General features: G+C 41.3%; 2 protein-coding genes across 5 annotated transcripts; one reads left to right on the forward strand and one right to left on the reverse strand.

The window, feature by feature from the left end:
- Positions 1 to 5,709: 5,709 nt before the first annotated feature.
- Positions 5,710 to 15,653, forward strand: nrsn1 (neurensin 1). 4 transcript variants are annotated; one of them, XM_027149023.2, is made up of 3 exons: positions 5,710 to 5,844; positions 13,027 to 13,242; positions 13,871 to 15,653. In XM_027149023.2, exons 2-3 carry the CDS (start codon positions 13,069 to 13,071, stop codon positions 14,252 to 14,254), a joined length of 558 nt encoding a protein of 185 aa, XP_027004824.2. In that variant the 5' UTR covers positions 5,710 to 5,844; positions 13,027 to 13,068; the 3' UTR covers positions 14,255 to 15,653. The 4 variants fall into 4 exon arrangements, with proteins under 4 accessions (XP_027004824.2, XP_027004816.1, XP_047666619.1 ...); XM_027149015.2 differs by having other exon boundaries at positions 13,027 to 13,214; XM_047810663.1 differs by having other exon boundaries at positions 5,805 to 5,933.
- Positions 15,654 to 16,058: 405 nt separating this feature from the next.
- LOC113644741 (doublecortin domain-containing protein 2) lies at positions 16,059 to 26,856 on the reverse strand. Its single transcript, XM_027149823.2, has 9 exons — positions 26,325 to 26,856; positions 26,012 to 26,063; positions 25,223 to 25,299; positions 24,879 to 25,013; positions 24,316 to 24,465; positions 23,880 to 23,934; positions 23,302 to 23,455; positions 17,400 to 17,482; positions 16,059 to 17,118 (listed from the first exon to the last, which is right to left on the reverse strand). Exons 1-9 carry the CDS (start codon positions 26,609 to 26,611, stop codon positions 16,630 to 16,632), a joined length of 1,482 nt encoding a protein of 493 aa, XP_027005624.2. The 5' UTR covers positions 26,612 to 26,856; the 3' UTR covers positions 16,059 to 16,629.
- Positions 26,857 to 27,379: the final 523 nt, after the last annotated feature.

Below are 27,379 nucleotides of genomic sequence, written 5' to 3' on the forward strand. Positions count from 1 at the left end.
TATTCACAAATTTATTCAATTCTTTCTTTTTCTTCTTACAAATTTTGAAATTGTACATATTTATCCAGTTCTTCCATATTGCTGTTACAAATATGTTGAAAAATCGTCTATGTGTAAATATTGGCACCCTTATGTAAGTAAACTTCAAATGATCTGCAGTGCAGTCTCTTCACCTTAATACCCTTCAGTGGTGAAAATATATACTGCAGTAATGGTGGTGTTCATGTCTCCATCAGTTGCTCGTGTGAAAGTGGAAGTAAGTAAATAAATAATCCAACAGCTGCTTTCTTCTCACTCTACAGACGTCACGAGATGCGAAGGGTGACAGCGAGCGGAAGTGCGATCTCATTATCGGCAACCAAATGATGGATTGAGATGCATAATGCATGGAAGAAAGATATGAGGATGGGGAAAAAAACAATATGCCTCCTGCAGAAACGTGACATGATGCAGAGAAAGAGACGAATTGTAGTAATAAGCGGGGAGCGTGTGGAAAGTTAAAACATACGCTTCGTTAATTAGTGATCTCTCAAATTCAGTTAAAATCCAAGTTAAAAAAACTCACAATACTGCACGTTGTGGGCGTGGCCTCTTATTTTTCAACTCTTTTGTTTCACAGACGTTCCACCACGTTAAACGTAACTCTAAATGGATAAAAATGTAATCAACTTCAGGATAGGAAGAGTAACTCAGATGCTTTATATAAATAAAAAATAGAATGAAAAAAAAATGAAAGGGTAATGATGCATCATGTGCTTATTCTCTGTCCATCCATTTTTCATTCCTCTCTCTGAGACAGACAACGTGTAATTTACTGCAGTGCTGGAATGAGGTGTAATGTGCTATTGAACTCTCAATGGGAATAATGTAGCATAAATAATAAAAAGGACTCTTCGTCATTCAGCTGCAGGGTCGTTTACTCAATACAGCAAGGTTAAAAGTGTCGTTTGTGTCTGGACATTTATCAGAGCTCTCGCTCGGTCAGTGTGCAGCGTCGCGGCCGCTAATCCGAGCAAAGGAGTTGAGCTGGAGAGGGATAAGGCTGTGATTTAATTTCATCATGACGCTGATGTGCTTCACTCCATAAGTGGAAGTCATGAGTTTTCATTTCAGGACTTTGTGGTAATCTGTACACAGGTTCAGGAACTAAAGGGTTTACGGGGACCAAATGTCCTCAGGAGACGTGTCAGGTGCATTTCTTGTGGGCCAGATGTTTGTGATAATTTATTTATATCACAATTTAATGGTTTTAAGGGGAAAATGTGGTACAGTTTTCTTAAATATAGAATTATCCATTACATCTCTTTCTGTCAGACACACACACACGCACACATGTTCTGCAAATGAGGGGTTTACAGAGACCCCATGAGACTCATCAGGTGTTATTCTCTTGGACCAGATGTTTGCAATAATTTATTTACATTACACTTTCATGACTTATGGGAAGTTAAAAAAACATCCATTACATGTTTACATCCATGTACAGGTTTACAGGGACCAAATGTCCTCATGGGTCATGTGAGGTCATCTTGATTGGATCCTCATGCTCACAATAATTTATTTACATGACATTTTAATCTGATGACCTCTATTTATGGAGTATGTAAAATCTGACACAAAGTTACACATGTGCGAGTGCGAGAGGTGGGGTTTAAGCATCAACAGGGAGATTGTGAGATCATTACAACAGGGAGATTGTCAGTGACAAATTGCTGTGGTGTAAGAGGAATAAAACACTTTATTACCCTTCTATTGAAAAGATTATCAAAAGAATTGTAAAGTTTAATTAAACTATTAATTGTCTTAGTTATTATTTATATAATATTATTAAAGTTAATAAATATATAATTTATATATATATTTATAGTTAATAATAAATATATAATTTATATATATATATTTATTAAGTTTATTAATATTATAAATAATATAACGGACTTATATATAGTTTATTTTTACAGTTCATTGGTTTCTCTCCTCCTTCTGTTGACCACAGATTGTCTTTGAAAACCGAAGGCAGGTGAATGGAAGGATTAAGGAAGAGGAGGTAAATAGGAATGGAGGCAGGTGCAGAGCGAGACATGAGCCCAGAGCTATAATTTGACAGTTGAAATGCCCGACGCCTGCTGCCTAGGAAACGGCATCTCTCTCTCTCTCTCTCTCTCTCTCTCTCTCTCTCTCTCTCTCTCTCTCTCTCTCTCTCTCTCTCTCTCTCTCTCTCTCTCTCTCTTTCTTTCTCTCCCCCCTCTCTATCTCTTATTCTAAGGGGAATAAAGCCCTTACTGTCCCCCACCCTACCCAAAACCTATTCAGCAAATGACAAAAAAGGAAGAGCGAGAGTAATGGAAAGAGGTAGAAAATCACAGACTCTCAGAGAGGGAGAGAGAGGGAGGGAGAGAGAGAGAGAGAGAGAGAGAGAGAGAGAGAGAGAGAGAGAGAGAGAGAGAGGAGGAAGAAGAGGAAAATAACATGGTTCGAGTAAAGATTTAAAAATAGCATCTTCACCGATAGTAATGATAAACAGCACCAAAAAGAAGAGAAAATCCAGGAATTAGTGTCTAGTCATTTGTTCAATTTGTCCTTTTCTGTATTCATGTACTAAATCTTGTCATCTTAAACACAATTTGGTAAAAGGTGAATGGAAAAAAGATTGACTATTGAATCATTAAACGACAATGAGGTGAAAATATAGTGTTGCGATTTTAAACTAAACCACAAGATGGCAGCAAATCCCACAAGGCACTTTGAGCTTTGTGCATCGTAAGATAAGCAAAAAACCGTGTGTGTGCGTGTGTGCGTGTGTGTGTGTGTGTGTGTGTGTGTGTGTGTGCGCGTGTGCGTGTGTGTGTGTGTGTTATTTAAACTGTAAATGCTAGCTCGTCATTAGCAAGGATGAGAAATCACTGTAAATGCTTTAAAACACTGAAGTCAGGTATGTACGTGAGGAGTGTAGCTCTGTTTGTCCTGCATCACGAAGGAACTTTATTTGTTGACGTCTAGCTACGAACAGAGGAAAGTAGCTAGACGTCAACAAACAAAGTTCCTTCGTCATTAAATCATCATTACTATGATAAACATCTTTATTGTCAGGAACAATACAGATCAGTGAGTGGTCATTAGGTTAAAATGGTTACGAGTGATTGGTTGTTGGTAGCAATAAAGATCAGTGACTGGTGGTATGTCAAGTGAACCTGCTTTCTCAGCTCTCGAGCCCCTCATAAGGGTAGTGTGGTTTGGAGTTCTTAATTTACACACTTTTTCTTTAATTCCACGGTTTCTGCCATATTCTTCCTCCACTGACTTTATTGCACATATGGATTCAATTCATTTGTGTAAATGAATAAGGGCTAGTTTACACCTTTAAGCAGTCAATGAGGTTTTAAACACACACACACACACACACACACACACACACACACACACACACACACACACACACAGCTAATGAAGTCAGCCATCATGGTGGTGTGATAATGCGTTTATTATCATGCTGCACACGCTCACCGGTACCTTCCTGAAGGTGACCTTTACAGCACTGTAACTATAGAAACGAAGAGAGAGAGAGAGAGAGAGAGAGAGAGAGAGAGAGAGCAGCTCCTGTAGTGTAAACACAACTGCAATCAGAGCCTTATCAGAGATTCAACAGCGCAGCACTCAGCCATGAATATTCTCAATAATTAGAATAAAAAGAATAAAAGCCCTGGCGGAGGACAGGATTGTGTTTCACCTCAGTGTTTAAAGTAAAGACTTTTCAAAGTTTTCATCACTGCTCTTCATCCAACAACTCATTACCACTTCAAACCCTCATTACAGCACAGGTGGTGGAAGATAGCTTTTTGGATAGACGTCCTGGATGCTAGTTAGCACAATGCTAGGCTGGACTGGGCTCATTGGGCTATGCTGTAGCTACATACAAATAATCTCATCTCAATTTTACACACACACACACACACACACACACACACACACACACACACACACACACACACACACACACACACACACACAAACACACACTCCTTCCTGCTATCTCACTTTATTACACTTAACAGTGTGTAATCTGATTGTTACCAGAGATCATTTAAGAGAATGCTGCTAGCTCCCTGCTAACCAGTGACCTTTGATCTGTAAAACAGCTAAGAACATTAACTCCACAAGTGTGTATGTGTGTATGTGTGTTTACAGAGAAAAAAAATAGCAAGTAAACAAATCATTAACTGGTTCCTAAGGCTGAGTTGTGTGTGTGTGTGTGTGTGTGTGTGTGTGTGTGTGTGTGTGTGTGTGTGTGTGTGTGTGTGTGTGTGCAAAGAACAGCTTGACTGAAAGAGAAATCTTGTACATTTTGTGAGAAACTTTTACATATCAAGGAAATGTGTTAAAATTCTAATCATTATCCAGTATGTGTTTGTTTATTCACTTGTTTCTCTACTTGATTATTTATCTGTTTGTTTATTTATCTGTCTGTCTGTTTATTTATGTATCTATCTGTTGATTTATGTATTTTTCTGTCTGTCTCTCTGTTTATTCACCCATCTGTCTCTTTCTTGTTTATATGTCTATTTATTTATCTGTATGCCTGTTTACCCATCTCTCTGTCTGTTTGATTATCTGTCTGTCTTTATGATAATCGTTCTGTTTATCTGTCTGTCCCTCTGTTTGTCTGTCTGTCTCTCAATATGAAGTAAAAACAAACACAGCAGTGAAGCAGCAGGAGGCTGAAAGTCTGGCGTCTCAATCACACCAAACTCCATCTGGACATCACACACACACACACACACACACACACACACACACACACACACACACACACACACACACACACACACACACACAAACAGCCAGGTGTGACTCACGCAGCTGACTCACTGCTGTATCTCGGTGATATTTACAGCTCATGCACATACACACACACACACACACACACACACACACACACACACACACACACACACACACACACACACACACACACACACACCATCTACACTTCCTGTGTAACATCCAGTGAAGCTGCAGAGGTGTGTGTGTGTGTGTGTGTGTGTGTGTGTGTGTGTGTGTGTGAAGCACAAGGACACTGTCTTCTTTTAATTACTGTAGCATTTACACTGGAGTTGCTAATATTGCGGTGCAGGCAATGCGAAAACTCTAACGCACTGCTGTACTAGTGTGAATGTTATTTTATAGTACAATACACTGGGTAGACAAAAAAATTAACTGCTGATTTTATAGCAAAAATACAGCAACATGAATTATGTGTTTACTGGGAAACAATAGTTATTGTGGCATGTGCAAAAATTTGGACACCCTACTTCTACACCCTGTTTAGCATTTTGCTAATTTGCTCTGGTCAGATGCTAATTGCATTTCACAGGCTCTGTGCTTGTAATTCTCTCACTGACAATAAAATCTCTCATTAGAATAAATCAATGAGGATTCTAATCGACTCTAATCTAATAGTAAGCTCTTAGATCTTATCTCCCCCAGAGTGATAATTTAGTAAATTAGCGTTTTTTTGTTTGGTTGTTTTTTCCTTCACATTTTAGCAACAACACGTCGATCAGTCAGAGTGAGCTGGGCTTTTCTGATACATTTATTTTTCTTTCTTTAAATCTTTCTTTTCTAATCATTTTTATCTTTTGTTTTAGTTTTTGTAAACCCCTGTGCTTTATTTATATAAACCACTCCAAATGAAAATGTTATTAAGATTTAAAGCAGCATTATATAAGCGGTTGGAGTCTTGCGCATGCGCAGTGGAGTCAGTGCGTGTCTGAACGCGCTCCTGCAGGAGATGCTGAGCTCAGAGTGATGGGAGACAGCAGGAGGACAAACATCCGGATAGCACAGGTACAGGACTTTTTTCGTTTGTTTTTTTTACACAATTATATTCAGATATCATTAAATCCTCAGACATCTGTTGCTCTCGACGCAGTGGGGTGATTATATTTTTATTATTAGTGTTTATTATTAGGTTATCAGTGTTTATGGTGCAGAAAGCGTCAAGTATGTAAGCATCTAAAATTAAAAAACGACAGCTTTTTATTTACAACGCGTTATTTCGTCGCTAACTATAATTATAAACGTTTATAAAATATAGAAGTGACACAGAAATTAAAAAAAATAAAAAAGGAAGTGGTCACGTTTTGCACATTAAGGCGTCGATTATTATCCTTTATATACATAATTGTCAAGCCGGTCAGATAATGTTAACGGATTAAAAGAATCTCAACAAATAGGTCACCTTTGCTTTCTGATCTCTAAACTAGAAAGCAGAGGAGAAACGGATGTGATGGAGGCGAGGAGCGTGACGTCACGTGCGATGATATTAAAACCGCTTTGTTTTTTTAAGGAAGAAAATTTTCAATGAAGATGCTTAAAGCCTTAGGTGCTGTGCAAAAATTAACACGGAATAATATGATTTTTTTTTTTAATTTGCCATTTTTTCCTTCGTGTCCTAGTCAACAGACAGCACTTGCTGTTGCCAAGACAACGATAAGCTTGCGTGATGACGCAGTGCGTCCTGGCGCGCGCGCGTGCGCCACGTGTCTGAAACCAAAGTGCAACAGGAAAAAAATATATGGTGTTATAATACATATATATATGGTATCATATTTGTCACTTGTTTATATATATTTTGGGACGCTTGTTGTTTGGAGCATTTTTTAGTCCTGATCAGACAGAGAAAGCTTAGGAGTAGCAGAGAATTTGACAAAAGCAAGAGAAAATATGACTAAAATTTGACTTGAATTGAATTTGAAAATTTTGACATCACGTTTAATTTGTACGTTTAATCACCGCAACAATTTGTACGGAAATGTACAGGATTTGACTGTACAGTAATTACATATCGATTTAACATCCACAAACAGTTCTGTAAACAGGATATGAATATTTTCATAAATTGCATTATTGCATAAAATGCCTAAAATCTCAGTTGCTAACATTGTTACGTCACACCTCTAGCTGCTGACAGACTGAGCTGAGCTTTGTGTTAATATCTCTGGTCATTGACTCAATTATTAATAAGTAAACTTTATCACACTCCTTTGTAATTAATTAGTAGCTTTGGCTGACAACTTAAAATTGAGCTAGCTTTAAGTTTATAGTGAAGTAAGGACCATCTAGCTTCAGCTGATTAGCAATTAGTAGCTTCAGTGTATCTAGCAAGGTGATTTGGCTAACAGTGTTACAAGTAGTCCAGATTTTATCCAACTTTTAATTATTTAATGTGATTGACAAGCTTTTCTGACTGTAAGGTAAATGTGATGTGTAGATTATAGTGTGCAGTAATTCTAATTCATTTTAATTTACTTGAACACATTATTATTCACTGTGCATCAACAAGCACAATATGTTTTAGCTAGACGGGGATAAAAATAACGTGCATAAAGATTTCACAGTGTGACAGCATTATTAACGGCGTTATACGCAAAACGACACCAATACATCACAAAGGTTCAAATAGCAAGACACACGTTACATGCGTCATTTGTTCCTCCTGGAGGAGAAATGGCTCACGGGGACCTGAAAATAACACATCATGCAGCCTCCAAGCCAGAAGACACACACACACACACACACACACACACACACACACACACACACACATTATCATCATCATCATCATCCAGGCATGATTTAATTACACCATTATACAGGAAGCTCGTTGTGTTCTCTCTGCTCATGTCCTCCTCTGAATCTAATTTAGTAATGTTCCTATCATGAAGATTTTTCATCACTGTAAAGTAAAGGCTCTGAGAGAGAGAGAGTTCTCTTTTTACCCTAAATGTTTTCCCTGTGGAATGGAATGGGACAGGCTTCTAGTCAGGAGAACAGACAGCACCTAAAACGCTGTGTAACTAAGAAAAGAAGGTTCCTCATGGTTTATTCAATGCGGAGGTTTGTAAATGTAAACACTTTGTTCTTCCTCCAGAGGGACAAACAACAAATATGTTTTTCATGGATCTTATTATTCTAAATCAGGGGTATTCAATTAAAATTCAAAGAGGTCCAGTTACTAAAATTTCCTCCCAGCAAAGGTCCGAATCTTATATTGTCACTTAAAATAGTGTACCCTCATGTTAATAAGATCAATAAAGCACACACATTTCTATATCATTTATTGTTAAATTTCAAGTGTTTTCAAAGTCTGAACTTGTACAGTATGGCACTTGAATGGAAAACAACCCTGTAGTTGTCTTTACTACATGTCAAGTAACAGACAACAGACACTGAATTCCTTCTGAATAAAATAAATAAAAAGTGCAAACACAGCTTTGTGCAGCCTGAACTTAGGGCCTATATTTCAAGTAATGTAAAACATTCAGAATCTTTTGAATTAAAATAAAAGTGCTTTTAATCTTTAAGAACAAAATGAAACAAAAGACTTTTTTAAACATTAACTACATTAATAACACAGGAACCTTAGGCAAAAGAACATTTCTAGTAAAATAGAACAGGGCAGAATTTACTGAATAAAAGAAAAGTGCAGAGCTTTGAGCAGCTCCCTTTTTCCTCTCTCCTTTCCACCTCTCCTTACTCCCTTTCCATCTTCCGTTCCTAGTGAGAGACATGGACATGTAACTGTCACGAAGTGACACGGTGAGACAAAGGCGAGTGAGGATCCAAATGAAGTTTAAAGGTTTTTACTAAACAAAACACAAACAAACAGGCAGGCAACGCGGAACAAACAGGAAACGGGAACATGGACATGCACACACCAACACCAAAAACGACCAACAACATTGAAGTGAACAGACAGAGTATATATGGAGAACGAGAACCAATCACAAAACAGAGACAGACAAGGACTAAGACAAAACACCTGGGGAAGAGAATGAATGTAATTAGTGTCCATGGTAACAGATAGGTGGGCGGGGTCAACAATTAACATCAGGGAGAGACGGCAGACAGAAACAAGGGGAAAACACAGACAGACACATTACAGAGCCCCCCCCCTACGAGCGGCTTCCAGACGCTCCCAAGTCCACAAAACCCAGTTCAGGCGGGTGGCGCGAAGGCGCAACCAGGGTGGGAGGGCGGGTCGGGTTCGTATAGTGGTGGCGCCCGCCGAGCAGGAGGCCGGGGTTGCGCCGGCAGAGCCGGAGGCCAGGGCGGCGCCGGCAGAGCCGGAGGCCAGGGCGGCGCCGGCAGAGCAGGAGGCCAGGGCGGCGCCGGCAGAGCAGGAGGCCAGGGCGGCGCCGGCAGAGCAGGAGGCCAGGGCGGCGCCGGCAGAGCAGGAGGCCAGGGCGGCGCCGGCAGAACAGGAGGCCAGGGTGGTGCCGGAGGCAGAGCCAGAGACCAGAGCAGAACTGGAGACCAGGGTGGTGCTGGAGGCGGAGCCAGAGACCAGAGCAGGACCGGGGACCAGGGTGGTGCTGGAGGCGGAGCCAGAGACCGGAACGGAGTTGGCAGCCAGGGTGGTGCTTTGGGCCTATGAACAGGGACAGGAGGTAGAAGGGCGGCAAGTCCAGCGAAGCAAAACACAGGAAAACAGAAACATGCATAGGTTCAGGCCAGGCAGAGAGTTCAGGTAGTTTGGGTGTCATGATGTCGACCGCGTCCTCTGACTCAGTCATTTCGGTCGACCCGGCCGATTCGGCTGGTTCCGTCAGCTCGGCCGGTTCCGTCGACCCGGTCGGTTCGGCAGGTTCCGTCGACCCGGTCGGTTCGGCAGGTTCCGTCGACCCGGTCGGTTCCGTCGACCCGGACGGTTCGGCAGGTTCCTTCGGCCCGGTCGGTTCCGTCGACCCGGACGGTTCGGCAGGTTCCTTCGGCCCGGTCGGTTCCGTCGACCCGGACGGTTCGGCAGGTTCCTTCGACCCGGCAGGTTCCTTCGACCCGGTCGGTTCCGTCGACCCGGTCGGTTCGGCAGGTTCCATCGACCCGGTCGGTTCTGTAGGTTCCATCGACCCGGTCGGTTCCGTCGACCCGGTCGGTTCGGCAGGTTCCATCGACCCGGTCGGTTCGGCAGGTTCCATCGACCCGGTCGGTTCCGTCGACCCGGTCGGTTCCGTCGACCCGGTCGGTTCCATCGACCCGGCAGGTTCCGCCGACCCGGTCAGTTCCGTCGACCCGGTTGGTTCGGCAGGTTCCGTCGACCCGGTCGGTTCCGTCGACCCGGCAGGTTCCGTCGACCCGGTCAGTTCCGTCGACCCGGTCGGTTCGGCAGGTTCCGTCGACCCGGTCGGTTCCGTCGACCCGGTCGGTTCGGCAGGTTCCATCGACCCGGTCGGTTCCGGCGACACGGCTGGTTCCGGCAACCCGGCTGGTCCAGCTGGCGGCTTAGGGATGCCGGCCGCCCGAGCCGACCTCATCGGGGTATCCGCCAGTTTGGAGACCAGCCGGTTAGCACGGACCTCAGCTGAGATCGCCGGTACGGTAGCCATGGGAACTGGCTCAATCACTGATGTGCACGAGACTGGTCTGGGCGGAGGCACTGTGGAGCATTCGGGCGTCCGTGGCTGATTCCACTCTGTGGCCCACGGATCCCGATGCTTGCTGCCTCCCCCCAAAAAATACTTACGGCCGGCTTCCGTCTCTACAGTGTTCACGCTCAGCGTGGACCCGTCCAGGAGCAACGCCAAGTTGACGAACTCCGAGAATGTCTTTATTTCTCTGGTAGACGGCATCAAATACCGCAGGATCTCCCTTAGTCCGTGCTTAAAAATGTCTTTGAGCGCCTTCTCATCGAAATTGACCTCGCTGCACAGGTCCAAGAATACCTCCGTGTACTCCTCAACTGGGGCGTCCTCCTGACGTAGGCAAAACAGGAGTTCTGCTGGATCCATTGGAGGTTGGTCGTTCTGTCACGATGTGACACGGTGAGACAAAGACGAGTGAGGATCCAAATGCAGTTTAGAGGTTTTTACTAAACAAAACACAAACAAACGGGCAGGCAACGCGGAACAAACAGGAAACGGGAACATGGACATGCACACACCAACACCAAAAACGACCAACAACATTGAAGTGAACAGACAGAGTATATATGGAGAACGAGAACCAATCACAAAACAGAGACAGACAAGGACTAAGACAAAACACCTGGGGAAGAGAATGAATGTAATTAGTGTCCATGGTAACAGATAGGTGGGCGGGGTCAACAATTAACATCAGGGAGAGACGGCAGACAGAAACAAGGGGAAAACACAGACAGACACATTACAGTAACTGTCCTGCCAGCGGTTTGAATCTTAATTGTCCTGCCAGCGTAATTAGGTGCATTACTGCCACCTTCTGCTCTGGAGTATGGAACAGAAACAATATGTTTTTGGCTTGGTTTTTGATGACACTCCTGTCGTAATAACTAGATTAACAGCGCATGAACGAAAAATGTATCTTTTTATTAATATTAAAGAGCTTATATTAGATTATAATAAGGAGATGCTTAATATGATAATATTAGAATTTTAACGGGTCCGGGCAGACCGGTCACTCGGTCCGGATCCAGACCGCGGTCCGCCATTTGGTGATGCCCATTCTAAATGTTGCTTTTTCTTCGCAAATTGGTGGACGTTCGAGTAAGTTCTGGTAAGAACATCAGCTGCATGTGAATTTTTCTAGGCTTCTTTATGTAAGCTTTAATGGATGAAACAAACTCTACTGGTTCTAGATTTAATCTGATTAATTCTTCTTCTGAAGTGACTCAGAGACTCGACAAGATTAAATGAAGACTATAATCTCCTGACTAACAGAAAAGGTCCTGAAGAGTTCTTCAGAGATTTTAAGGATGGTATCCTGGGAACCCTTTCTGAAGAAGAGTCTTTCTAAAAGAAGAACTTTTCTTGAAGGGGAACCTTTTCTGATGGAGAATCCTCCTTTTAATACTCGGGCATGTTGTTACTTTTAGAAAATGTTACAATGAGACGATCAAATGTGTGTTAAAAATATTGGAAGTAAAATATTACTCCACCCTGTAGTGGAGTCTGTTATCAGTCAGTGCTGGTTGCTAAGCAACATAAAGGTTGAAAAAGCAAAACTACTTTATAGACAGATTTTTATGGCTGTGATTTACATCCCAGTGCAGATCAGATCTTAGACTCCAAACTATTCTATCTATAATAAGGCTTTCTCCGTCCTCTGATTCTGACCCAGGATGAGTGTGTGAAGAAGGGACGAGAATGTAATCCGAGCTTCATCTGACCTTCTAAAATTGAATCACCTTCTAAACTGCTGATTCGTTTCTGCTGCTGTTCTGGGGACAGAAACCCCAAGTGCTGAATCAGACCTGAGTTTCTGAGCCAATTTGCAGACACAAGCTTTACTTCTGTCCTACGAGACAATAATGAAACACTTCCGTTACGTCGTTCTTCTATCGGGTCTCTCAGGTTTCTCATGTGAGAAATAAAGTCACCATCAGTGTCCTTTAATATGACATTTCCCACAAGACATTGCTCTTACTAAACTGTATAAACTAAAGTGTGACATGTTTTAAAAAAAATCACTTTTGACCTTCTCACTCTCTCACATACTGTCTCACTTTCATACTGTTTCACTCATACATACTGTCTCATTCTCACATTATGTCTAATTCTCACATACTCTCTCACTCTTACATAATGTCTCATTCTCACATTATGTCTAATTCTCACATACCATCTCGTTCTTACATACTGTCTCACTCTTACATACTGGTCTCACTATCTCACATACGGTCTCACTATCTCACATACGGTCTCACTCTCACATACTGTCTCACATACTGTCTCACTCTCACATACTGTCCCATTTTCTCTATCTCTCATACTATCTTACTATCTCACATACTGTCTCTCTCATATTGTCTCATTCTCACTTAGATTAGATTAGATTCAACTTTACTGTCATTACACATGTACAAGTACAAGGCAACGAAATGCAGTTACAAGGCAACGAAATGCAGTTGCTGTCTCACTCTCACATGCTATCTCATATACTATCTCACATACTGTCTCATTTTCATATACTGTTTCATTCTCACATACTGTGTCTTTTCACATACTGTCTGACTTGTGTGTTGTGTGTGCATGTGTGTGTTTCGGGTGTCAGATGTGAAGATGGCATCTTGCCCGGAGTTGTGTGGCTCGGAGTATGGTGACGGAGGGCCTCAGCGCTACGGCGTTCGCTCCTACCTGCACCAGTTCTACGAGGACTGCACCTCCTCCATCTGGGAGCGTCACAATGACGAGTTCCAGGCACAGAGATCGCCCAGCCGGTGGAGCTCTGTCCTCTGGAAGGTCTCGCCACATCCTCAAATTTCATTTGGTGATCCTCACTTCAGCTTCACCTCTATTGCTTGTTAATTTAGTTGTTCTAACTTTGGACTTTGGATGATAAATTTAGTTACAGACATTTAGTTACATTTTCAGGGTTTTGTTTGAAGCCTTTCGAAGGTGTGTTGATCTTTGGGTTTTCATTTTGGTGCTTTTAATTTTAAGAGTTAAAGTGTTTTTTCTAGCTAATTCAGGCTTTTATCTTCTTACTTTGGGTTAAAGCTTCAAGTTCCAACTTTTTTTTTAGCTACTGACTTTAATCAGTTACCATCTGATTTAAAGTATCAGGTCCTTATGTTCTAGCTTCTCAGCTTTAGCAGTTTCTTTAGGTTCTTTATCTTCACAGGACTTTGGAAGCTAATTTCTAAATGAGTTTTCTGATTTTAACATGGAAACTGCTCTGGGATTCAAGATTTGAACTTTTTAACTGTTTTTTATAAATGTTTTATGGTCAGCCTTTGAGTTATCGTTTTGTTTTCCCTTTTTTTGGCAGCTTTTGTTTGGGATTTTTGGGGAACTCTGGGATTTTACCTTAATTCATATATTTTTAGCTTATAAGAGCTTAACTTTACTTTAAGAAGAATCTTAAGATCTACAGTTTTTGTGTGTGTGCATCTCAGGTGTGTGTGGCAGTCGGAGTGGTGATCTTGGTCTCAGGTCTTTCGGTGCTGCTGGTGGGTTATGCTACGCCCCCACGTCTGGAGGCGTTCGGAGAGGACGAACTGCTGTTCGTAGATGGCCGTGCTGTGCGCTTTAACCGTGCCCTGGACGCCTGCAAACTGGGCGGAGCTGTGCTCTTCTGCGTGGGCGGAGCCGGCGTGGCAGCTGGTCTCATATTGTTGGCTGCCTGCGGGCAGGGTGGAGCTAAAGATGAGCTCCACCGCCAACGGCGCTTCAAAGAGCGACTAGCAGAGATCCAGGCGTCTGTTCCTAACTCAGGAGATGCCAAAGTTCCTGTCACACTGTCCAAAGTCCAGAACATCCAACCTGGCGCTGAACCCTGACCTCCCGAACATTTTATTATTATACAACACATCAACATGATATCTTAGTAGAACAGCACACATTACAGCTGAAGAATGCTTCACCAATCACAGTTCAGGAAAAAAACACAAAGTGATGCAACCAGTTGGTCAGCCTGGTTCTGTGTAGTGCTGAAAGATCGCGCTGAACTCAAATAAATCTGATTTAATCTAAGCTCAACTATGACTCATAAATCTAAGCTATGACTCATTTTGTTATTGAGATATGCTGCATATTTAAGCTAAGCATATACTAACAAAAAAGATCGAATTAGCTTAGCAAAAGAATCCATTAGCAGCCGCTAAATGTTGCTGTTAGATGCAGGAGTTATATTTTTCTGTTAAATGGAAAACTCTGACCATCTTAATGATGCTAATGTAGTATTTATGCTGAGAAAATATACGAGATTTTTTGCATAATTAAACCATGATGATTATTAAATCTATTTTACAGCAGTTTAATTCTGCTATTAATTTCATGACACGTTAAAATGTAGTGTGTTCCTACTAGCAAGCGACAAAGGGACTTCTACACTATATAAATACTGAACTGTAGGACAGGCCACACCCACAACTGACAAACTACAAACGACTTCTTGCTTGATAGTGTGAACATTTGGTCTAGGTTATATAACTGTAGCTAACAATCCTAATAATGTCATTCATTGCTTTTGTAGCGATGACTTTTCAAGTCGCTTTTATTTTGTTTTGAGATGACATCATTGTCATTATCACTACCCACTGAACTAGCTATATAACTGTACAATTATTTCTGCCTTCTGAACAACAAATCCTCAACGTATCGTCCGATAAGAACCAGTTTCTCCAAACATGTTATAACAGAATATTTGTTATATAAGTCTATAAAAAATATAGTTAAAAATGTCTGGCATTTTCTGTGTACACAACCAAATTTCTGAAAAAATCTGAATTTTAAGTTTTGCTCATGAAGCAACAAAGAACCTTCAGAAGTCTGTTTAAAGTCTGTTCTTGGATATGGACATTTTGTGTGTCGTCATGTGCCTTTTTTTTTTGTCACAGTTTTGTTTTGGAATGTGTCGAGTGTTGTACTGCGGACATCTCTTGTGTTTTTGATGTTTTCCACATTTCAAGTTTTCTCCCAACAATGCTTCAAATTTGTAATTTCGTATCTGTTTTGACTGACAGGAAAAAAAAATAAATCGTATTTATTCTAATTGGGGAAAAATTATTTTGGACAACAATTGTGAAATTCCTTTGCGACTTATTTTGAATTATTTGTTTTTACCTTCTCATGTACAACAGTGTCACAGAGTGGAACAGACAAGCCGGGTTTGTCGGACGGTTTCTGTTCGGAATGTACCATATTGGTAAACACAATAAAAGCCAGGTCTCAAATCTGCATTTGCTCTTCCTTCTTCTTCCACAAAGAATGAAAATTTTAACAAAATTGTAAAAAAAAAAAAAAAAAAATTAGATAAATATATAAATAAGTGCCATAATTACTGCACATGGTACATGAAGGTATCATTGAGCTTTCATGGAAACAACCATCTATTTTACCCACAAACAGCTCCCTGTTTAACTCTAAATGTGTATTTGCTGAGTGAAAAAACGCTTTTTGCTGCGTATTAATAAAAGCTTGTAGCTTCAGGACATCCTTCATGTCATTAAGCACAATTTAATTTAACTTCTTAATCATTTCATCGCTCATTAAATTTCAGAGCCATCATAACATTTTTTTATACAAGAATACAAAATTGAAATTTTCAGATTAGAAAAAAATTCAGACTTCCGCAACTGCAAATCCATAACTACATCTTTATTATTGTTTCTTTTATGCATTAATTCTCTTTATTCAGGATAATAAACAGATCTACACAGAAAAATGAAGCACCACACAAAATACACCTCTGTAAATATCCGATTTTAAACGTGTGTAAAATAATGCATCGTTTTTTTTCATCATCTCTCTCACCATGTTCTCTCACCAAGATGTAACTAAAACTGAAATTTATTATAAATAATTTAAATATTACTCTGTCCATTTTGGAATTCTCATTTACATATATGGAGTCAAAGACACACCTACTGTAGTCTTAAGAAAGTTGGAGTTATAATCCAAGTATAATCTGTGTTCATTTGAATGTCATATGCAAATATGTTCATTTGACTTCATAAGGACTTCCCCCACTGTCACCATTAAAAAAGAAATAAAATATTTATTTTACTTTCTTACTCTAAATTTAATTGTATAGTCTGGTGACATCACCGTTACTAGTTTTCCCGTCTCAGCCTTCCTCTCGTTCTTCTACTGCTGCCGTGTCTCCCGCTTCCTCTCCACTAACTGTCTTTCCTGCGGGTTCCTCTTTATGTGGTTAAGCTTTGTCTTCTCCTGCTGCCTCTGACACAGCTTCTGCCTCTACTTCTGACTCCTCTTTCGCTTCAGCTGCTTCTTCCTGTTCCACTGCCACTTCTGCTTCCTCTGCTGCTGCTTCTTCCTCTTCAGCTGCTGCCTCTTCCTCCCCAGCTGCCGCCTCTTCCTCCCCAGCTGCTGCTTCTTCCTCCCCAGCTGCTGCTTCTTCCTCTTCAGCTACTTCCTCTTCCTCCCCAGCTGCTGCCTCCTCCTCCACAGCTGCTGCCTCTGCCTCATCAGCTGCTGCCTCTGCCTCTTCAGCTGCTGCCTCTTCCTCCGCATCTACTGCCTCTTCCTGTTCAGCTGCTGCCTCTTCCTGTTCAGCTTCTGCCTCTTCCTCCGCAGCTGCCTCTTCCTGTTCAGCTGCTGCCTCTTCCTCCCCAGCTGCTGCCTCTTCCTCCCCAGCTGCTGCCTCTTCCTCTCCAGCTCCTACGTCCTCACTGCCATATACCTGTGAGCAATTGAAGGTCATTGATCACCAGTTAAGTGTGATAAGTTTCCTAGCATGATGTTTTTTGATGCTGGTGTAGTGTGGGATGTGTGCTGATGCATTTCTGTAAAATGCTGTACAGCTTACAGCGAAGAGGAACATACAGTACTGTACAGCTCACAGCTAATAGGAATACACTGTACAGTTCATAGCCAATAGGACACTGTTCAGACTTTGTGTAAATGTTGGAGGTTTATGTTGCAGGTTTATTTTGTGATGTCAGCTGTGTAGTGAACTCAGACCTGCTCAGCTGCTGAATTCTCATCTTCCTCAGGCTCTTCTTTGCTCTCCACCTCCTTGCATTCAGGTTTAGCTTCTGCCTCGTCTGTTAAAGGACAGAATAAAGGAGAGAAAAATGAGGGATGGAGAAGAGTAGAAGTAGAGAACCTGTGGGTCGATATAATAGACACCACAGTCCTGTTGAACTCTGGCTTCAGATTGGTCAGAAGGTATTGACTGATTTAGTGAGATATGGTGACTGTCCAGTGGCAGGTATGTTAAGTCACTTATATATTTATTAACTGATCATTTCTGGTCTCAGATCTCCAGGGACTCCAACTCTTCAAGCCACACCCACTGCTTTAAGCCACACCCACACTCTTCGGAGCTAGTTCATCTGCTTGCTAATAAATCTCACCTGCTAGCTAATTAGCTCAGCTTGGTGGTTAGCATGTCAATCATTTTTGTTATTTTATCCAATTGTGTTAGTGTTTTACAGTTGTTGTTTTTATTGAGTTTAGTTTCTCGTTGAGTTTTTTGTTGTGTATCTTATTCAAAATGATACAGAATCCTTTTAGCTGTAAGAAACTAAAGGTCTTTGGTTTTACCTTAAGCAAGTCTTCTTTTTGTCTGTTGTCTTGCATATTCAAAATTCTAAGTCCTTTTATCTGAATTGAACCTTTCTGGTTTTGGCTTCAGCAAAATTCTTAATTATATCCTCCATGTTCGGGGTTCTTCTGACTCTTTGTTCAATAGAAATCATTGCTAAGCTATTGAGTCCTTCCTGGGAAGTTTTAATTTGCTTTAAAGTGGAGAAGCTTCTCTCTCCTGAGGCAACAGTGATCTGTGATGTCAACCGAAAGCACGCTTGGATAAGCGCTGCTTGGATAAGTGCGCTTCATGGTTAATTCTTTCTATGTGTCAGGGACGCACGTTAATAAATGATGTCAAAAGCAATCATTAAATGAGTTAACCGCTTGTGGCCACTCGCACAAATATTATGCTTTGATATTAACATTAGTCTTTTAATTAAAACAAGGTGTCTGCTTAAAATTTTGCTAATTTAATTATTAACAATAAATAAATGTATAGTAAACGTATAGGTATGAGTTGCTCTTCAATCAGAACAATTTTAAAATATCTGTAAAGAAGTTTAAAATCATTGGTCCTCAGAATATTTATATTATGTCACCATTTTTCTGCCTGCTGTGTTCAGCAAATAAGTCCCACTGTATGAGCTGTTACTATAGCAACCATAACTAGCAGTTGGTCTACTGATGAGTTGATGACACTTTGCTAACTTGCTCTATTAGCTAGCTAGCTAGCTTAGTAATTATCTAATAGGAGCCTGTAACAGGAAGTCATATTTACATGCCAAAACCAACAAATGTGCACAAAGATGTACACAAATGAGATCATTCCAGCACAAATGTACATAGCGACATGATAACAGTGGCACTTCCATATTTGCTGATTGGTTAGCATTAGCGAATAGCCAGACTTTTTCTGCGGTGTTTACTCAAGACTAGATGAACTTGTGCTTGGAACTTGTGAACATGTCAGTTCAGATTTTTTTTTTTTAATTATCTCTTCAAGATAAAAAAAAAAATCTTAATATATTTTGTATTTGTTGGAAAAATAAAACACTTAATCTGGCTGCAGTCATTTAATATTCAGTTGTGATGCCTTACATCCTTGAGAAATGTTTAGAAACATTTTTTTTTCTGAGTTTTAATAGATTAGATTTTAGGTGTTTTGTCTGAATGTCTCTCAGGTGAAACACTGAAAGCTTTAAAGAAGACATTAAAGAAGCAAATATCAAACGCATCTTAGCCATGTTCTGCCGCTGCTTTTCAGGGGTATTGATCAAGTTCTCAGCGGCGCTCGATCACGTTTTTCTCAATTTTCTTTCACAAACCCTCAGTCGACGCTTCTTGGTCGCTCTTAAGGTGTTTTATGAATGCAAAATAAAAAGGAAAGGGCTTAAAAGCATGTTCTGAAAGGCATTCTAAACAAGGTCAGTGTCAGTGATTGAGGCTGTACATATAAAGAGATGAGTTTTTATGAATAGATGAAGCACTCAACATCTCTGAAACAGCCACAATGGAAACTCAGTCTCGACTCCTGACGCCTTCCAATAAAACACTTTCAGCAAACTGATTAGCTCTTTTTAAACAGCTTTCTATTCACAACTCCTCGTTCCTCTGAAAGTTTCTGTACAGCGCGTCTCACTACTAGCCTTGGCTGAAAAAAACAATGGCTCAGTGAATAAAAGGCTTTTGTAAAATTCTACGAAAGGATTTAAACCACCGTCTGGGTCTCTAAGGTTTTATTTTTCTTCTCCGAAATGTTTCTGTTTCCTTTAAATTTATCTGCAGTTGATTATCACAAACACAACAGTGAGCTAAAGCAGCTGATGTTGCGCTAAGACCAACAAGTTGTGGAATAGCTCAATTTTTATTTTATTTATTGCTAATCCCAAAATATACCAAAAAGCAATGGAACAACCAACCTTAGACCAAAAAAATGAAAAACAAATCCTGATCGCTAAAGGGAACAGTGTGTCCCTTCAGAAAGAAGAAGAATTTCCTCAGAATACTGATTAAGTACTACACACAATAACATGCATTACAAGTCTAAATGGATTTGGATACGGAGGCCATTCATACTTTAATACTGATACGCTGCAATTGCAAGGCCAATATTGAACATTTTATGCTAAGTGTACAGAACTTTAACATTGAAGGCCCAGATGTAGATGAAGGCAAGGATTAATGGTATAATTATCATGTCAGGGTCAGGAACAGGATCAGTCCATGGAGTTGGTAGAGTCGATCATTTGGATTCGTTGCTTTAAAGCGTCATTGAAGATTTCTCGATTCAATACAAATTAGCATTCATTTGAATTTCATTCATTCATTCATATTCTACCGCTTATCCGAACTTCTCGGGTCACGGGGAGCCTGTGCCTATCCCAGGCGTCTTCAGGCATCGAGGCAGGATACACCCTGGACGGAGTGCCAACCCATCGCAGGGCACACACACACTCTCTTTCACTCACGCAATCACACACTACAGACAATTTTCCAGAGATGCCAATCAACCTACCATGCATGTCTTTGGACCGGGGGAGGAAACCGGAGTACCCGGAGGAAACCCCCGAGGCACGGGGAGAACATGCAAACTCCGCACACACAAGGCGGAGGCGGGAATCGAACCCTGACCCTGGAGGTGTGAGGCGAACGTGCTACCCACTAAGCCACCGTGCCCCCCATTCATTTGAATTTCATTTTGTAATTAGCAATTACAATTTTTTTTTCTGCTCTTGGTGAATGCAGCATTCAGATCTTCACTTGTTCCTCAAGGAGCTTGTATCGCAGGTTGCAGAAGTCAGTGTTGTAAGCTTCTCTTGTATCTTTTATATCAAAAAATGATGGTTGTGTGAGCTTGGTGTGTTTGCTGTAATGAGGTTTCAGCTGGTGGTGATGGGCAGCAGAGCTTTCCTTCTGCAGGGGTCACCATAAAGACTTGAAAAGACAGAGAAGCCTCCGTTATAGTGAACTCGAGCACCAGAAGTACAAAACCTCTATCAATTTGTCAATCTGTTAGTTCTACCATCATATTAGCTCCATTTTTTTATCCAGCTATCATCTGATTAGAAAGTCTTTCCAGCTTCCAGGGTCTGGTCTCTTCACAGAAGAACAAACTCTTTCACACAAAAGGGATCTGTTCTGCTCAGAGTGCTCAATGGGCTCCGGAGGCCCATTTGAACATTTTCACACCATTAGGAAAAGATTGTTCAAGGAGTATAACGAGTGTATGATAGCCATCATTGGGCCTCTCGCTCTCTCACACACACTCTTTCTTTCTCAACCCTCTAATCTTCGCTGCTCTTATCAGAGCGAGGCTGCTGCACCATGCAGTGTTTCCTCCTCATATCTTCCTCACCTCCTCCTTCCATCCCTAGCTCCCTCTTTGTATTTATTATCTCCTCTCTCTCTCGTGCACTCTCTCTCGCTCGCTCGCACACACGCGTGCGCACACACAATCATTCTATCTCTTTGGCTTCATTAACTGATGTAATTTGCCCTGCAGTCATTTTGTTGTTAGTTTGTTGCACACTGTGCCGTTTCCCCGTCAAAGATTTATCTTAAATTGCAAGCACATTATGTTCTAGGTGTGAAAACTTACTGCTTTATAATTAAGTCAAAGAAGAATATAGGAATTCATTAATAGGAGAGAATTTTTTTTTTTTGTACAGAAATCTGCTTTGGAAATTAAACCATCTGACACAAGATTACACTCATGGAGAGATCAATGAGTCTAAGATTAAAATATCTGCCATAATCCTTTTTAAACAGCATGTATTCGTCTGGAAAGCAATAACAATCAACCAATCTCCATGACCGACCACAAATAACCGACCAACCTCTGTGACCGACCCTCAAATAACCGACCAAACCTCCGTGACCAAACCTCAAATAACCAACCGACCAAACCTCCGTGACCGACCCTCAAATAGCTAACCGACCCTCAAATAACCACCTGATCGACCAAACCTCCGTGACTGACCTCAATTAAGAAACGAGTCTCCGACTCACCACAATAACCAACCAAATTTGATTGCTAACAATCAATGAATGAAGCCATTATAATGGAAATGAACAGTGCACTGGTGGAACAGATTAAATATCAACATGTCGAGAAGGCTTCGAATCAATCACTCGATCGGAAAGAAAGTGTAACTTCAAGTGATAATTTGTTATTTCGCTGTTTAGGGAAGAACACCAGTTCCCTAGAGATTGAGATGTTTATTTCATCACCATGGAGATTTAATACTTCGCCATCGGCCACCCAGGGTGTTAATGAACAACTGGATAACTGGCTTGTGTGTGTGGGGGGCTTTATAATGACGGAAGAAGTAGAGGGATGTTGTAATGCTCTTTACACCACTCCGAACTCGATGACCCTGTCTGCTCGACGGCGCTCGTGAAGCGATAGCGCCATCTCTGGGTCGGAACACGTCATAACACCAAACCACAACTGCATTACGTCATCGGTTGAGAAAAGATAAAGAGGCCAAGCGAGATATGTAGTGACAGGGTTATAGAGAAAGAGTAAGGAAGGATGCCAAGCATGATGGCATCCACACAGTGATGTCAGTCCTGGAATGATCTCAGTGTGCGTGTGCTTAAAAATAATTAGAGTGTGCAACCGTGTGGAAAAAGGTCACTGTGTAAATACAAGAAATGAAGGTTGTGTGTTTAATTCTGAGTAAAATGTGATTAGCATGAGGTCATCCTTTTGTTTTCTCTCTCTCTCCTCTCTCTCTCTCTCTCTCTCTCTCTCTCTCACACACACACACACACACACACACACACACACACACACACACACACACACACACACACACACACACACACACACAATTACTTTCTGCCTTCGAAGATTTTATACCAAATTTCAGACCTCAGTTGTAATGATGTAATGGAAGAGGTTATGTGGCAAGTATTAAAAAAATAATATGACTACTGGTAAACTTTCATTATAATTTCTGATATATTATCACAAATATGTTTTGCACTGAAAATAAGTGCTGTAAAAATAAGTGCTATAGCTATATTATAAGCTGCTAATTAATTTGAGCATGAAAAGACATTTTATTTATTGAAATCACATTTTTCAAGGGCTTATTTTTTAAGGCTTTGGTCTCTACCCTATTAGGGGCTGAGACTCATTTCCAGCTGAGGATTATGTAAAAAGTAACTACTGTAATAACTATTTGAAAATATTGCCATTGTCATATCTGATTGGCTGCCTGACGATCTTTGATAAACCATTCAACAGGTAAAGCAGAACAAATCGGCACAAAGCTACGCTGGTAAGGAAAAAGCTGCTTCAGTGTTCGTCATAAGTGTGTGGTACCATTATCCTGGGTGCTGAATGAGTTGGTCAGGTTGCTCCGCTTCTTGCGTATGGCCATGAGCCTGGCCTGGGAAATCTGTCGCATCAGAGATATAGCCGGGTCGGTGATCTTCACGTCGTCGATGTGATTCGAATTGCTCACTCCGTTAACTACCTGGTATAGAGTGAAAATAACGTGTAAGGGATTTCTTTGTGATTAACACTGACCTAGCTCCTCGTGCTAACATGTAAAGTGATGAAAGTATGAAATCTATATAGGCAGAAAGATGCTAGCATGTTCTGTTCTTCTTGCTAGCTGTTTAACTTGGACCATTGTGTAGGTTTTATAGTATTATACATTTACCCAAAAACCCTAGAGTTAAAGGTGCAGTTTGTGAAATTATTCTAATAGTTTATTCCATGTGAAAGTTAATGTTGAGGTTAGTGATAGACTAACTAGTAATTAAGAATAAGGCAAATTAGTTGCTGTAACTAGTGGTACTAAAGATTTATATTAGCCAGCTAGCTATGCTAACTGTAGCCAGGATTCAGTTTTTGAAGTTTAGCTGAGAATAGATGGCTAATTAGCGGTTACTTACTTCCCCGTTGTGTCTTGCGTATTTGTCAATGGGTGGAAGAGAAGCTGCTTTCGATCTGTAAGTGATTTGACACATGGGTTAATAGCAGTATTTGTGGTACATCGTTACCATCAAGTTAATGGCATGCAGAAGCGAAATGTTTTGCTGAAACGTTGTAATTAGCAGTGTAGCATACGTGTCTAAAAAACGTAAAGCAGGAATTATCCGGAAATGTCTTTTGTGAGAAAAGTGACCATTTGATCCGTTTCTAGTTGTGTTTCAAAAGTTAGTCCCTGTCATCATTGGAAGTTAGTAGGACACAGTGCTGTTATCATTTATGTTTCCAGTCTTACAGCTTGAATTCTGGCTGCTACAAACCGCTAGAACTGGAGACTTCTTCCATAAAGGTTAAATAAACATCTCCTTTAGGATATGTTCCAGTACAGGATTGCCTCACCTGATGTTCCTCCTCATGCCTACAGGTTTGGTGAAGAGCGTGTTGGCGTAAGGCAGACGTTTGAACTTGTCTCTGCCCACTGCCACGTAAAACTGCCCGTTTTCCAGATCTTTCCCGTCTGTTAAAGGAACTCCCTCCAGCGAACACAAACTGCAGAAGTGATCAAAAATGTTAAGCAGCTATTTTATTTAAACACGTCATTATTAAATGTCAACCGTATTAAAGCATCTGCTGCTTGTTAACTAGCTTCCTACTTATGCTAATAGAGTGCTAAGTGACAAGCTGCACTAGCAAAGATGAGAGTTGTTCGTTTAAAGTGAAGTTAGTAATTTTTACTAAATGGAGATGTGCGAGTGATATTCATAATGTTCTAAATTACATTACAGATTTACTCACAGTTTCAGGTCTCTGAGTGGGAGACATGCAGTTTTACAGGCTGTTTAATGACCCCGTGTCAACACGAGCTAACAGGTTAACATCCTGTTAGCTCACTACCTATTGATCATGGATGAGCAGGTGTTCAGGTGTCGAGGTGGTGTGGTGGTGTTCAGGTGTACCGATACCTGCGCACTCCACCCAGAATCCTCAGCCCCATTTTCTCTGTGATCATCTCCAGGATTCTATCATACTGATTGAATAGGCGGCTAGGAACCAGAAACCTCACAGCCGGATTCAGTATGTCACCATTAGCAACAATGCTGAGGACACACACATACACACAATACAATGAAAGAAACTGATGGAAAGTTGCTAGACTGGAACACACACACTCACACGGATATAAGTATGGGCAGACATATATTTCAACAGATGGTGTGATAGTCAGACTGAACTGGTGGTGGTGTTAGACTGAGGTGTTGATGCAATATCAGTGTCAAGTGGTAACGGATAACAGGAAAAAACTCACAATATTGCACATGGCTCTTTGATGGGCTTCAGAAACCGGGCTGAGACGATGATCCGGTTCGGCGGTGCTGCTTTCACCTGCCCACATAAAACACACGAGCAGTTTATCCTTATTAGAAGCTGTTACCTTTAAGTTTGGTATTAAAAGCAAACATTACTGACAACTTTATTTTACTCGCATTGTAACACAATCAGCTAAGACAAACTTTTCGACTCCTGATTCACACACTCTCGCTATTATGTGTTCTCTCTGCTTAAGCCTCTGTTGTCCTGTTCAGCATCAGTTCATAGCAACATGGTGAGAGGTGTGTGCGTCTGCGTCGAGGGAATAGACCCGCTTTACTCGGAAAGACAAGGACAGCATTTTAACTAGAATCATTAAGAGCTATCAGGGCGCTGATTCCACACGATACAGCTCGAGTTCTCCGGGTAATGATTAGGTGAGGGAAAAAAGTTTGTCCTAATCAAATCAAATGAAGTGAAAGTGTGTGATCATTAACACTGCTTAATATAAGTAAATGCTTGATTGTGTTCTCTGTTTCCTACAGCTGCATGTCCAAGTGTTTTTTTTGCCTCTTACGCCACACTGTCATGAAGACAACATAAAATGTTCGCTCGACACTGGAGACTCCTTCCATATAAACTAGGCTCTTAATAAATCTGTGTCCTGTTCAGTGTTAAGGTCATTACAGCTCGGCTAGCTGTAGGGTTTAACCCCTGTGAGACTGGTGGAACCTGGGAAATGACATTTATTTCCATACGAGAGCAGGTATGTGACTTTTGTCCTCACCAGCCCGTTGTTCTGTAGCATCTGTTTCTTCTTGCTTCTGATTTGCAAATAGCTGTGGAAGAAAAGCACCATTCCATGTGTTATAATACTATCAAATTTAAAAAAAAAAGTGTCAGTGTAAAAAAGTGTAATCACAATTTATGGAATTTAAAGTAAGGGGTTAAAACCAAGACGATCTGAATGATCTACTGAACAGGAAATCTAATATAGACTTAATCTTTTGTATGTATGTAGTAGTTTTCTGTTTAGATTGTAAATGTTTTACGCAGTTTGTTTATGGTTCTTTGTATCCGCGTTTTTCGGCGTCACTCACTCTAATTTCTTGAACTTCTCCTTGCCGGCCGCGACGTACTGCTCGCCGTGGCGCACGTGCTCGAGCGTTTCCACGCGGTGCCCGGCTCGTGGTGTGTAGATGCTGCGCACGGCACCGAATGGAGCGCGCACTCGCCCGGTCACCTCGCGCAGCAGAGTCTCGAAGTCGCAAACGCGCTTCTCGTGGATGAGCACGCGCCGTGCCTCCATGTGCGCGTCCCCGTTCTTGTACACGAAGATGCTCCGCACCGCCGGCTGCGCGCGGAAGCTGGGCTTCTCACAAGACATCTTTTAGTTTAAAACGTAGTGGTTTTTTTCACATCAAAAGTGTTGCAAAGTCGCGCGAACGCCATTGTCATCATCATCCAGTTTACTAAAGATGTTTCACTCATTTCATCATCAGCAGGTTAATATGATCATAAATATTTGGCAGTTAAAATAAAGTGGACAGGTTGCTGCGCCGCGCGCGCTGAAATGACGCCGGGCATCTCGGGAACGCCGAGGTTATATTGAACGGTTGCCTTGGAGACGTGCTGAACCACTCCGAGAGGTGGATCTGAAACACTGAGTACAGGGTACAAATGGAGAACAAGGTCCCGGGTTCCTCTCATACAACGGCACATTAGTCACCAGATTAAAATAATTATTTCTTAAATTAAAGACCAGCTGGCACTGGAGACTCCTTCCCTAAATGTTGCCTTCAAGCAAACTTCACCATATCATTGTTTTATCCCTTCACGTAGAGCATCAAGTCCCCTGTGAACAAGATGGCACTATAGAAACGATAACAGCATTCATATGAACCTGGGAGTTGAATCTCTGTGAAGACTGCTGTGTAATCGGCATCTTCTAGCCAGGCGGAATCCATAGTCCAGCAGCACTGTGCTGTGTTGTGTACGTCATCTTCTTTTACTTCACTTCTACATGATTTTTCGGTCGTTTAGGTGTGGTATTATAGATCATTGAGTTAATGGAGGCCTTCTAGCCGTGTTAATAGCATAGCTCTTGTGTATAAATGTGTGTTTTCCAGTGGTTCTGTTGCCTGGCAGAGGGGAG

This window comes from Tachysurus fulvidraco, chromosome 3, assembly GCF_022655615.1.
Source record: "Tachysurus fulvidraco isolate hzauxx_2018 chromosome 3, HZAU_PFXX_2.0, whole genome shotgun sequence".
Classification (NCBI taxonomy): Eukaryota; Metazoa; Chordata; class Actinopteri; order Siluriformes; family Bagridae; genus Tachysurus; species Tachysurus fulvidraco.

Excerpts from the sequence above, each read along its gene's own strand:
- nrsn1 (XM_027149015.2), top strand. The coding sequence starts at position 13,035 with ATGGCATCTTGCCCGGAGTTGTGTGGCTCGGAGTATGGTGACGGAGGG. Across the intron at positions 13,215-13,870 it reads GGAGCTCTGTCCTCTGGAAG|GTGTGTGTGGCAGTCGGAGT; the intron begins GTCTCGCCACAT and ends TGTGCATCTCAG.
- LOC113644741 (XM_027149823.2), bottom strand. The coding sequence starts at position 26,611 with ATGTCTTGTGAGAAGCCCAGCTTCCGCGCGCAGCCGGCGGTGCGGAGC. Across the intron at positions 17,483-23,301 it reads ATTCAGCACCCAGGATAATG|ACGAGGCAGAAGCTAAACCT; the intron begins GTACCACACACT and ends GTCCTTTAACAG. Across the intron at positions 17,119-17,399 it reads AGAATTCAGCAGCTGAGCAG|GTATATGGCAGTGAGGACGT; the intron begins GTCTGAGTTCAC and ends AATTGCTCACAG.